The sequence below is a fragment of the Patiria miniata genome, unplaced genomic scaffold (genome assembly GCF_015706575.1).
Source record: "Patiria miniata isolate m_02_andy unplaced genomic scaffold, ASM1570657v1 HiC_scaffold_3, whole genome shotgun sequence".
NCBI lineage: Eukaryota > Metazoa > Echinodermata > Asteroidea > Valvatida > Asterinidae > Patiria > Patiria miniata.
Genome location: NW_024037069.1, coordinates 17,287,437 through 17,300,266, shown reverse-complemented (window position 1 = coordinate 17,300,266; position 12,830 = coordinate 17,287,437). Strand labels below are relative to the sequence as shown.

The window sequence follows — 12,830 nt, the reverse complement described above, 5'->3', positions numbered from 1 at the left end:
CCCGTCATGACATAATTATAATCGTCTCCCAAAGAGTGTTCTATTTTGTTCAAAGTTAAAGCCGACTTCGGTTTGGGTAGATCGTGATCCGCGTACACAACGGTACCCAACAAGTGAAATCTTTAGAAAAAAAGGGTACCAAGTGATATATTTCGAAATAGGGATAAAAAAGCTACCCCGGAACTATGATCCGCTGGAACGTTACGGACGTTCCTGACCTGTGGTGTGGTGACCAATAGGCCTCTATAATAATATTATTTGTGTAGCGCGCCCTTTTTCGGAAGAAATTACTGTTAGCTATGTACGGGAGTGCCCTTACACACTGTATTAGTTTTTGTTCTCATTATAATGTTTTTTCTTCTTCAACAGTTCCCGTCGATTTTCAATGTAATGTGTTTTTCTTGAATAATCGACTCCTCATAGAGTGCTTTTATTTTTGTTCAATTACAAAAGTGACTCGTTTTCGGATTGATTTTTTTTTTGCGATTAAAACGCTGTATTTTCTTTAAATCACATTAAATTGATTCTCCAATTGTTGCCATCAATGTTTAAACATATCGTGTCATATACCACGACCAATCTTAAGACGAAATCTCAATTCAAAGCAATATTATGTTTTTCTTGAGTTATCGTCTCCTAGTGTTTTATTTTCGTGATCCGAGTAGAGCGGTGGTTGTTAGCTAGCGCCATACAGTAAGAAGAAAGCGCGCCCTCTAATCTTAATTAGGCGCTGCCATCTATCCTAACTGGTTCCCGGCGGTCACAGGAAGGTCTGTGATAATTAATCGTGTTATTAGGAAACCAGCGCAAGTGCTCTCCATGCGAAAAAGACGTCGACTGTGGATAGTTTGAAGGAAATAATCGCCAGTCATGGGTGAGTTTGCCGTGAATTTAAGGAATATATAATAACAGGGATGAGGCAGATAAATATTTTTGATGGTAGTAATGTGTGTGCATGATAAATTCGGGGAGAGATGGTGTTATAATTCCCCAAAAGCTTGAGTTTTGGCCCATCCCATTTCATTATTGTTTAGCTGTCATTACGTACGTTGTGTGACACTCAGTCAATTGCATGCGTGTGCTGTCACGCGACTGCGTATAGCCTACATGCAGACATGTGTACGTGTACGGACGTAGGGGGTGCAATTGTGTCCAGTTTACTGTGTGTGAGTCATTTAATTTTTTGCATTCCATACCATTCCATTCATAATGTGTGGTTTCAGTTCTGAGAAAACTATTTCATTCAAAATTGTCCAGAGTGAGAGCCTTTGTCTGAATTTGTCCCGGTCTCTGCCTGGCCTGGGTCAGCATATTATCCCGCCAGGCCCATAACTGGCCTAAAAAAAAAGAAGTTATGTTGGCGTAACGGGCCAGAAAAAATAGGGTAGGTAGGTCGTTTTTTGTTTGTTTTTTTTTGTTTGTAATCCCAGCAACGAAAATGACATTAAGCCGGAAGTAGTACACGATAACAAAAGAAAACAAGGCTACACACAATAGTTGTATACTTATAAACTCTGAGTGACATATCAAAAAGTTTTATTTGCCGTTTCATCTGCATCGACATCTTTATATGGACCCGATTCTTCCTTTGAAGTCTGTATTTTTAGCATGGTGTAACCCGCTTTTACACCATCGGCACAGCTCTGGGCGATTACCCCCAGCTCTAGACTCAAATTTATCCGCATTAAACGGTCGAAAATGACCGAAGATCCCCATTTGCCGTTGATGGAAACACTACGCTTCGGTACCGGGCGCCATGATGCGACGGCGTACGCGCGTAGCCATGGGCCGAGGGGGCCGGCCGGGACGCGTCGGCCGCCGGGGTTACAGAATAGTTTACCATTTTTAGAATAAATATATATCAATTGTTATCGTGTAAAATAGTGGAAAATTAATTAAAATAATTTATATTATAATGAACTATTTTTTTTAACATGGAATAAATAGCGAAGTATTTTCAATAGTGTATGTAGCAGTTCGCGCCGTGCAACAGTCTAGGACGAGGCTATACATGTACTGTACTACATGTACATGTGTATCTATCATGCATGCATCGTGCATCGATCTCCGCACGCGCACTGCCTGTAGGCCTGCGCGATCTTCTGCATGTTCGTTGTGTCATGGAGAGGAAGGTGCAAAACATTGTGCACTCCAAAGTTCCACGCGCGCTATCGTCATACAATTGAGGAGAAACGGTCAGAAATGGTTTGAAAACGTATTTAAAATTCATTTCTATAGATTTTAATTATATTTCTTCCCTTCCAAAAAAAAAAAAATATCCAGGGTCGGCCGCATTTTAGGGTCGGTCGGGTTACGCCAACATAACACTTTTTTTTTTTAGGCCTAATTATAGTCAGACAATTTTCTGTCATTTTAGAACTTAATGTAATAATGACATGAATGAACACTTTTCTCCTTTGTATATCATAAATACAAGATGGATGGTCAGTGGTCATTGAAGTAATTGGTGCAAGACAGTGGATATCTGGGAAAGAATGTAGGCCTAGTATCCAGACGCCACTTCAACGGTTGTTTACAAGGTCTATGGAGAGTCAAGAAAATTTCTAAGTAGGCCGTAGGCCTATTTCCTAACGAAATTGGAAATTTTTCTCAGTCCCAGATTAATGTTTTTTCAACATTTTTGGCATGACTGACCTTTATTGAGATGATATATGAAGAAGTGGCGTCAGGTTGCACCATTCTTTCCGATTTTTGGTCGGCGCCAGTTTGTTCCAGTAAACTGTGTACAATTACATCATATTGGCTGGGTCAGCATTCTTGTACTGTCTAGGGGTCTATTATTACTTTATTAGTAGTAAATGCTGGTTTGCTAAAGGTACCAAAGACGAACAAACTAACGTTTACCAAAAGAAAGCCAACACTGCCGATATGACATAATTTTATATGAGCCAATCAGAGAAAGCCTCCTTGAAATAACTTTAAAAAAAGTTCCATATATGTATTTAATAATCATATTAGAATTGGAGGATTCAGGACTGTTAGGGTTGATACAAAGTTTAACAAACTTGACAAAGACAAGTAATTTCAAGGATGAACATAATGAGTATGATGATAGCGAACAAGACAAGACAAATAAATGACCATTTGGCACACACACAATTGTTGATATTTACAAAAGTGGAAATAACTTCGCACCCTCCACAATTATTGGCAAACCCTAACTCCCTAGCATGTTTTACTAGGAACCATACCCATCCTGGCAAATTCCAACACCATTTGAGAAACTGCACACACATTTCTGACATTGATTCTGGAGGTGTGCCCTTCCCAATGTAAAATACTGCCATTGTAGTGGTACTGTACCCATCCTGACAGATTCCAACAAAACATGCCATGGGGTTTGATGGGTTTGATGGGATGAGTTCTGTTAGGGAAGAACCCCTAACTCCCTACTGACTTTAGTACTGGACCAAGTCTGCCAAAATCCATCAATACATGCTTTGCTTTAGGCCTCCAGGCCCAAGTCCATCATACTCCATCAATATTTAGTCAAACCAGGCCTGTAGGACCAAGTCCCCCAAAGTCCACCGAAGTAGGGGGTGAATTTTGTTGTAGCTGGGGACATTCTGTTTCTCTTTCCTTGTGGGTTTTGTATGCCTCCTTCAGTGAGCTCCAGCCATAAAAAAATATCTCTGCTTATCACTGTACTTGTGTACGACTTCAATTGAACTCAATCTTAATTGAATTGGTTGTGTTTGATGAATAATCTTTCATATGCTCTATTTCATGTTAAACAAATACATCCAAACAGACCACCTAGCACTTAAAAATTAAATGAGAGAGGGGAATCTTTCAAAATATACGAGTTATGGAGATGAAATATCATCTCGTAATGGCTTTTGTTTTTGCTTGCAAATTTTCTGTTGAGTTTTTTGTAATTTTGTTAATTTATTATTTTTTTTTGGGGGGGGGGGGTTGGGGATTTGGTGTCACTTTGTTTTGCTTAACTGCTTAACTACAAAAGGGCCCAATGTATGTTTACAGTATTGTAATTGCTATTTTTGAACAAAATTTTAGGCAGTTTACTGTTGGTCTTACTTAAGTGAAATGATGAACCTGCAGGATAATACATGCATTATTTAGGGCCTACCGGTACATGGTTGTTTTTATCAGGAGGTACAGATGCAGATGTTGCCATTTTCTGTGGTCAGTGTTTTGTGAAAGGCATTGATGACCGGTGAATGGTATTACTAGTGTTCTGGTGTGGTTGAGTTAACGTCTTGAATGAGAGAACCCAGTGGTCCAATCTGTTCCGTATATTTATCCCAAAGTCTGAGTCTGGACAGAGCTACAGGGAGGCGTTCAAGCAGATGTAAAGTTCGGTCTGTCTGACCCACTGACCTCTTGTACTACTAACAGGAGTGGCTGACAAGGCGTCTATCATGCTGAAGCAACCATCCGCAAACTTTGTTCCCTGTACATGTATTTTGCATTCTATGAGTACATACTCTTGGATTCAGATTTTATTTTTAAAACTGCAAACATGTTCACTTTAGACATTTTCATTATTTGTTTTGCCATTTTGAAAAACTCTATCAAGAATTTGTGTAAATTGTTGTGCTTACCCTAACAACAGTCTTGAATCCTCCAATTTAAGTATACACATGTAATTTTTTTAACATGTCATGACATACGTGTGCATGTTCACATGTTCAACATTTTTAAGAGTGAATGCCGTAGGTAAATTATGCTTTAAATGATTCATAATTACGATACTTTATGAATTGGTTTGAATGCCTTGACACATGTCACATCATAAAGTGGTCCTTACTGCTCATGTGGATGTATGCCTTTATCTGAAATTGCTTTAGCAATCACCATTATCATTACTGCCACATGCAGCATGCAATTACCTCTTTACATAGCGCAGTATGTATACATTGCACAGTGTACATGTTGGCAGTTTTGTTACACGGTGGGGAAACCTCGCCTGAGGCAGTGCGTTTGCATTAGCAACAAATGGTGGAAGAATAATCCTTGGATTTCTTCTGGGGAAGGAGCATGTACGTGTACAACACTTTCCCAGTTGGTAGGGCCGTAGGGCCACTATACCACATCCATCATTACACCATGCAGTTATGCCATGCCTGGCGGGCCCTTTGTCCCCTGCATAATGACTTTCTCCTCATGAGCCACAGAATCCATGAGACTGAGGCGGAGAACAATGGCAGTCTTTGATGGGGCAAAGCCTTCAGAGGCCAGCCACATGTTTACTTATAGGGTTTGTGTGGCTTAGGGTTATATGCCTGGGCGATTGCAGCCCAGCTTTGGTATGTTCAGCGGTTTATACCTGCCCATAATATGTATTATCGATTATTCTAACATCTGAGATTGTTTTTATGCTTCATTTTCTATTAGGGCGATACATGTTTTGTATGTGTGGGATCTGGATTATAAACTGTGGATTATAAACTATTAAACGGTACATGTACAAATGTGCCACCCTACATATGGTCAGAATTGATTATCTTGTCAGCCGAAACAGCTCTATCTGCTGATATCAGATTGTCGCACACAGATACTTCCTTTTTTTACCCCAAGGCCTACGTACGTTGTTCACGTGCATGAATGTGTGATACCTCGCACCGCTCTTTAATGCCGGTGCATGACCCATCGACTGCAAAGGTTAACTAGCCCACGACAGGAAGAATGCACTGAATTCATAAGAACACTGAATCCTAAACCTGTGTGTGGTTTGTCAGACTGGAGCTTGACTGACACAGTGATTTATGGAACCATGAAGAAACAGTGCCATCGTGCTAAATATCATTGACCGCCACTCTGATATATTTCTTCTGACAACTGGAATGTTTTCTTTTTCAAGAGAGGAATAATTGCCAGACAGTTGTTAGTTTATTCCTGTGCCAGACAGTTGTTCATTTATTCCTGTGGTTCTTTCTTCCTCTCTCTCCCTCTGTACTGGAATATTTCCTGACTGATCCTGCTTGGACGTTCAACTGACTTGCGGCTGGCTTCCTGTGAACACCGTCATGCCTGTGCTTACTACACTAACAGCTGTAAGTATATACACCCTGCCTTTTGTTTCTGGTCTGCGTGAGTGTAGTGTTGACTGAGTGAGGATTGATATCAGAGATCAGTTGAAGTTCAAACTGTGTACAGTCTTAGTTATAATCCTCAGTTGGGTGTTTGAGAGATTAGTAGTAATTTATAGGGTAAATTCCTTTCCCCAATTGCCACCTGAAAAGTTGTGATAAACTTGTACACGTATGAATCTGTTCTGGTGTACAGTACATGTACTTGATTTGTGTACGTGTAATGGCATTGTAAATGGTAGGAACCTGTTCTAGATTATTACGTGATCGGGTACCCATAACCAACTTTACAAATTACTTAGTAATTTCTCAGACAATGAAAAAAAAAGTTTTGAAGTCATTTGTGCCCAGGGAATTTTCAAAATAAAAACCAGGCCACATGGGAAAACAAAACATATTTCACATTTAAGGTGCTCGCAATAGCTGCAGTTAACACCGTAAAGCAGCTCACTGTACACACTTGCATGTGGCTGTATTGATGCACCGATGCGGTATTTATATCGTGCAGACTTTTGTAAAATTTCAACAGCAACTTCCAAGATTTGTATGTTGGCATGTTTGGCTTTGGTTTCTTTGACGGGTACCCAGGTACCCATATTTTTTTCAATCGGGTACCCGGTTCCTTAAGCACCCGTAAACGCACGTGTACCCCTACTAAATGGATTTATTCAAAATGGTGCATACAGTGTACTTGATGTACATGTTCATCTACCAGTTTGTTTTTATTTTTATAAAGCTTTTTTGGTACTACATGTACATGTATTTTACATGTTTATTAGTCATCACATTTGTTTTTGGCAAACGGTGCCTAGTTTAAAAGTTTGATTCATACCAAAATTGGAGATAATTCGGTGTTGGGAACTGGTTTGGAAATTGATAATCCACATGAACACGAATCCACAAGACTACACTACATGTATTCTTGAAAATGTGTCATTTACACAAAACCTTTGTACCTCTAGTGATGCAATGACTTTCATTGATGAAAGAAAAATGAAATTTGCTGAATTAAGAAGTGATTTTCAATGAGTTCCACATACAGACTATACATAATATGAACAAACTGAGAACTACATGTGCATTGAACTACATGTAAGTTACGGCTGCACTCACTTACTAGGTTTCACCACGCCCACCATTAAGCACTCAAAACTTGTAAAAACAGGAAAAGAGTTGTGCAATGAATATGTGGTCCATGCAGTAAATGGCAACCCGGAAGTGCACTTCCTCTTGTTTTGGCCCATTTACATACACAATGTATGCTACAATGTAAGAGTACGTTGTACATGTATGCGGACTAAAACAGATCTCTATGGTTAGGCGTTTTGAATAAAAGCACAAACAGGTACATATTTTTATGTATGTTTGGATATATTAAACCCTGAACTGTAATTATTTATCATCAGTTTGTTTGTACACGTGTACATGAAATTGAATGTCACAGAACGCACTTTTAATACAAATTACACATATAAACAGATGCAAGGTACAGTGTATGACAGAGTTGTCATTTAAATTTGAATGCATTTTTACTTCCATAACATTTAAACATTCCCATTCACAGAACATTGCATGTATATTTACTTAAACCATAGATAACAAAACTTGTAATAATGGCCATTATATTCCCACATAATTTTGATACATGTACATGTACATGTATGTATTTAGGTTGACAAAGTACAAAACTGCTTGTCTAAAATGTACACATTTGCGTATACATGTAGTTTGGTCCCAGAAAGCACTTTTTTTCAAGCTTGTCGAAATCCTCGTCTGGTTTTTTTCTGGCCTGAAAAAAAATTACGTCTTTATTTGGCTGTCCCTTTAAATTGTACATTTAGCCTTGCAAGGACCATGACCCAGAGTAAACCACAACCACATGACATCACATTTCCTGACGGCTTGGCAGTCAACCCCACACACACGCGGGGCACGGCCACCCACCAAACATCGAGAATGTTTAGGGGCCTTACTCACTTCCTTTGGGCCCCTGTCTCTCTGCCCCCAATTTCCCTTTAACTGCAACTTTTCAAGCAGGGGGAAAACTGACTGTCAAAGTGACTGTCAGACATGAATTTTGCTTGAAAAACATGTTCACCCCCTATCTTTTGGGCATATATTTACAGTGTGCAGTGTAGTCTAAGGCATGCATCTTTTCCTCGGATCAGCTGATTTCCTCTGTCCTACCCCATGTCTGCTATTAAAAACTAAAAAAAAAAAAAAACACTGTACAAAGTCTTCTTGTATGTAAATCTTGGACTTGCCTCTTTTTTGGGGGGAGGGTTGACTTTACAGAACTTAACATGCCCGAGTCTGTTTGTACAAGTGTACGTACATTGTGTATGAAACATTACTACTTTTGTGAAGTAAAGACAAAGACATCCTGTACATACAATTACAATGTGTCCATGTGCGGTGTAAATGTAGGCCTACATATTTACATTGTACATATATGTAAATTATCCCGAGCCCTGCTGAATCCACATCTTTTGTTTTGGATTACCAGTGTGTTTATCTTGTGCAGTGAACAAAAGGCCTTATACATACATGCTGTACACTTTGATACAAATTGGGTATGAAACACGATCATGTCAAATCTCTGACTTGCCCCCATTTTGTACTAAAGTACATTTTTATTGAAGACAATAGTTTTGCTTTTACCTATTTTTGCCATACAGTTCTGACATGTACACTTTAGTTTCACTCTTGAATATTCAGTGGCTGAACAAATTGAAAAACCACACCTCTATTGACAAAGTGAAAATGAGTTTCACAAAATGTCTGTCAAGAATTTTGTTTTTCTTGCAAACACAAGCAGCTGGAGTGTCCACAAGAGCAAAAGAAAATCCACTTGAAGTCCCCCGTGGTCTGTTTATAGTCCTGCTCTGAAAGGGTCTAAGCTTTTACAATCCATCCAAGAGTAAATATGGGTCTAGGCCCTGTAGTATTGCAGCTTTGACACAAGTTGTAGGGACTTTTCGGAACTTCCGTCATTCAAACTATGAACTGACAAAAATATCCAATGGGTTTGCATTTCAAAAACATTCTTGCCTCAATTTGTTGCGCAAAGTTCATTTTGGCAATTATGTATGTACATACATGTATGTACAACGGTGTTTCTAAAGTTTTTTGCATCTTTTCTACACACCGGTTCAGGAAGTAGAGTTACATTTTTTTCTAGGTCATAATTTCTTTACAATTCCGGTTTGTGTTAATATTGTTTTAGTCGTGTGCGTGATGTACATACCGGTATGAGAACTAAGCACCGTCGATATCAGAATTTTCAATAAATCGATATATTGGAAATCCAGAATCGAGAATATTCGATATCGATTATCCCATAAAAGTTAAAGACCATAAAGATGACACTTCAAAATGATTAAAAACAGCTTTCTCTGGAGCATATTGGTAAAACTTGGTAAAACTTTTTAAAACAAATCTCAATACTGAGAGTTTGTCCAGAAAGGGATTTAAAAAAAAGTTTTACATTGGGGGAGACCGCGAATTCCAGCGACCGCAGAGCACAATCTGACGCATTTTCGATATGATTCCTCAATATCGAATATTTCGATATTTCGATGTGATTGACAAATTGCTATGGGCCATATCGATATCAAAGAAATAATCGAGTAATAGCGATATATTGACGGTGCTTAGTGAGAACATGTACATTGTAATCTTGTGTTTTGCACAGGATGGGGCCTACTGCTCACATAATCATGATTATAAATTCAAAACACTTTTTATTTCCATTTTTAACTACATGTACGTAGACTAGAAGATGGTCATCAACAACATATGTGTAAGCAATGCAAAGCTTTCTTGAAGGACTCTTCAAGGATAACAATTCCAGGACTTCAGCAGATCATTTGTTGTAATTCAGTGTTCAGGTACCGTACTTAAAAAAATATGGGAATTTCTAAAGTGAAGAACAGCCAGCTCATATTTCTTTTCTATTTAAATCTTTTCTTGACAGAATAAACCCAAGGACATGGAGGGATATGTGGGCTTTGCAAACCTCCCTAATCAGGTCTACAGGAGGTCCGTCAAACGAGGGTTTGACTTCACTCTCATGGTCGTTGGTAGGTACTTTTTTCCTATTTTTTCCCCATTTTACTAAAAAACGGGAGAAAAGAGAAGGATGTCAGTTGAGTTAACAATAAACTACATGCGTTATCAAACGCTAGTGGTGGGATAAAACCCAGAATTTTTTTTTAAACTTCAGTTTGATTTCCACTATCCGGTTTGGATGTTGAAAACCGGATATTCAAGACCAATTGTTACGAATTTTGAGACTTCATTCTTTAGGAACATCTCCCAATTTGCTCATCCCCTTTTTTTAGGCTTGACTGTGAGCTGAATGGGAGCTTTCGGTAAAATCAGATTTACCGTTATTTGGTTTGAAAAAAATAAGGATAAGTAGATTTTGAAATATCCGATTTCTTTCACCAAGTATCAAACACACTGTGAAATTCACGTTTTTTTTCTTCTGGTTGTTTGTATTCTGGGGAGAAAAACACTAATTTTTTGTTCTTTGAAATTTGTCCTGAATTATCTGAAATCCACATTTTCTGCACAGACGCCTTCAAGACCTTCAATGGGCATCAGGTTTCAGTCCAGAGTAATTATGACTTGATAGCGATCCTTCTGCTTAATCCTGTAAAATCCTTGCAAAATCTCCTGGTAGTTTTTGAAGGATATTTGATGGTTAGGGTTAATACAGGGATGCCAGTTATCAGGCTATAGCCTGAATTCTTCTTCATGTTTTTCATCCTTTCACGTGCTGGTAAAATAAATCCACGTGTAGCGCACACAGAGATAAAAGAATTGCGCATGCAGTGGTCCGTGGCAATCACCATGCTAGCTCAATGCACAAATCTATGAATTGTTGAGTCCAAAGTAGTACACGTGTAGTACGTGTTGCAATGTGATAGTGTACCGCAGCACGCTGTAGAAGTGTGACGTCACGCGGGGTCATCCCCAAAAGTGATAGGCCTACATGTATGTCTAAACAATGTCTCGTCTGCCAATTTTTCCATATGATTTGCACACGGGCAATATACATGTACATTGTACATGTATATGAATGTTTTTCTCAGATGTTACGAATAATTAAGACTGGAAAATGGGACAGTACAATGTACATGTACTTTGTACATGTAGCGGACTATAAAAAGGAATGCCTTTATCAAAGCTCACTTGAAGTTGAATAGATTGTGAGTTGAATTGGGACTGGAGGACTTGTGATGGACTTGCAGGGACGTACAGACAGGGACTTGTGATGGACTCGACTACATCCCTGGTCCATAACAGCCCAAGCTGGAGATGAGACGACTTAGAAAAAAGAAAAAACCCTTTGAAGGTCTAGTACTTGAAGGGTAGCCACTTTTGACTTGGCAGTCTGTTCTCCAGATGTTGACTCAGTGCAAGTGGTTTGATTAAAAGCCAGCTGTATCGTATTCTAATGCCATGATGTTTGCATACACTTGCATACGTGTACATTTTGTAAAGTGTTTCTGACACTTTAGGGGGAGGGGTTACAGCTTTCCTTACTTTTTTAAAGCAAATTTTGAAGTTTGTAAACCAAGAAAAAAATGTGGTGTTTTTTTTACAGTCATGGCCAAGTCAGCTTCCAAAATGTCTCAGAAGTTTCAAGTTAGCTTTGAGACCAAACTTGGCAGTAAGACGTGACAGTACTTTCACCAATGAAGACATTTCTGCTGTCTGGTTCATGTCAGCTCTTCTTTCCTCAAAAATTCATACATTTCATAATTGTGTGTACAGCATACCTTTGTTGTGCATACTGTATTTTGAGCACTTACTGTAACGCCAACGATCATGTACATGTACACATATATGTTCGTGTACTTGATCAAATACCGGTACTTGTAGCAAATACGAAACCGTTTCCAGGAATATATGTAGTGATACATGTACTTGTACGCATTTGGCACAGCTCTTGAACACTGGTCTCAAACAGGATTTGCAGACTTGTGCTGCACCATTGAAACAATTACCAGTATAACATGCTCCTATCATAGAGGTAGGAAACACCTCCATGCTCATATATACAATTACTGTGCACACTGCCATAATTTGTTCACAATGTCCAATCTTCCTTGTTTACATAGATCATTGGATAACAGACTCATTATCACAGTCTTGTACCAAACTACAACATGAGTACCACTTCAAAATGCAGTATTGATGATCAATGTCTATCTATACATGTTCGTTTCCCTGAAAATATTTCATGGATGGTTTTCAAAGAGCAGGAAATGTTAAACACTGTTTAATGCAGGCAAGGTGTGTTCCATATACCGTATGGTATATTTAACAATTGTTGACTGCTGTGATGTGGGCGCATATCACCTGAGAGGCAAAGCCTATGCACCCCGAGGGGGTTAAAAATGTCATATCCCACATCACAGCAGTCAATAATTGTTTTGTTACACATGTAGATCGTGCCAATAACTGAAAAAGATATAATTATGGTTGTAACTTACTGTGTGAGAAATAAATTAAATAACTGCGATGTAGCCTTTGATAACTGAAGGTTTTGATGTCCTGCCGGACATGAGACTGAGCGTTTGACGTTGCAGTTCTTATTGCGCAAAGCTAGCGCGCTGGCACTAAAGTGGCAGATGCCACACGCACACGCAATGAACGCATTGCGATATCACCCTCAGTGTGTGACATACATTTTTAATTTTATTGTCAAGACACGTGGCTGTCCTAGACCAATGAAATTACAGT

The 12,830-nt window shown here is 38.9% G+C and overlaps 1 protein-coding gene across 7 annotated transcripts in view; it reads left to right on the top strand.

Moving 5' to 3' along the window:
• The first annotated feature begins 774 nt into the window (after positions 1-774).
• The window catches only part of LOC119738680 (septin-7-like), a 58,459-nt gene continuing 46,403 nt past the window's right edge, over positions 775-12,830 (top strand). For 5 of the 7 annotated variants that reach the window (XM_038213598.1, XM_038213597.1, XM_038213593.1 and 2 more), the window contains exons 1-3: positions 5,249-5,291; positions 6,037-6,038; positions 10,051-10,156. In XM_038213598.1, the coding sequence (XP_038069526.1) occupies positions 5,264-5,291; positions 6,037-6,038; positions 10,051-10,156 (136 nt within the window). In that variant the 5' untranslated portion in view covers positions 5,249-5,263. Of the gene's footprint in view, positions 875-1,034; positions 1,037-1,084; positions 1,167-5,248; positions 5,292-6,036; positions 6,039-10,050; positions 10,157-12,830 lie in introns of those variants that run through there. The other 2 variants (XM_038213595.1, XM_038213596.1) reach the window with 2 other exon arrangements.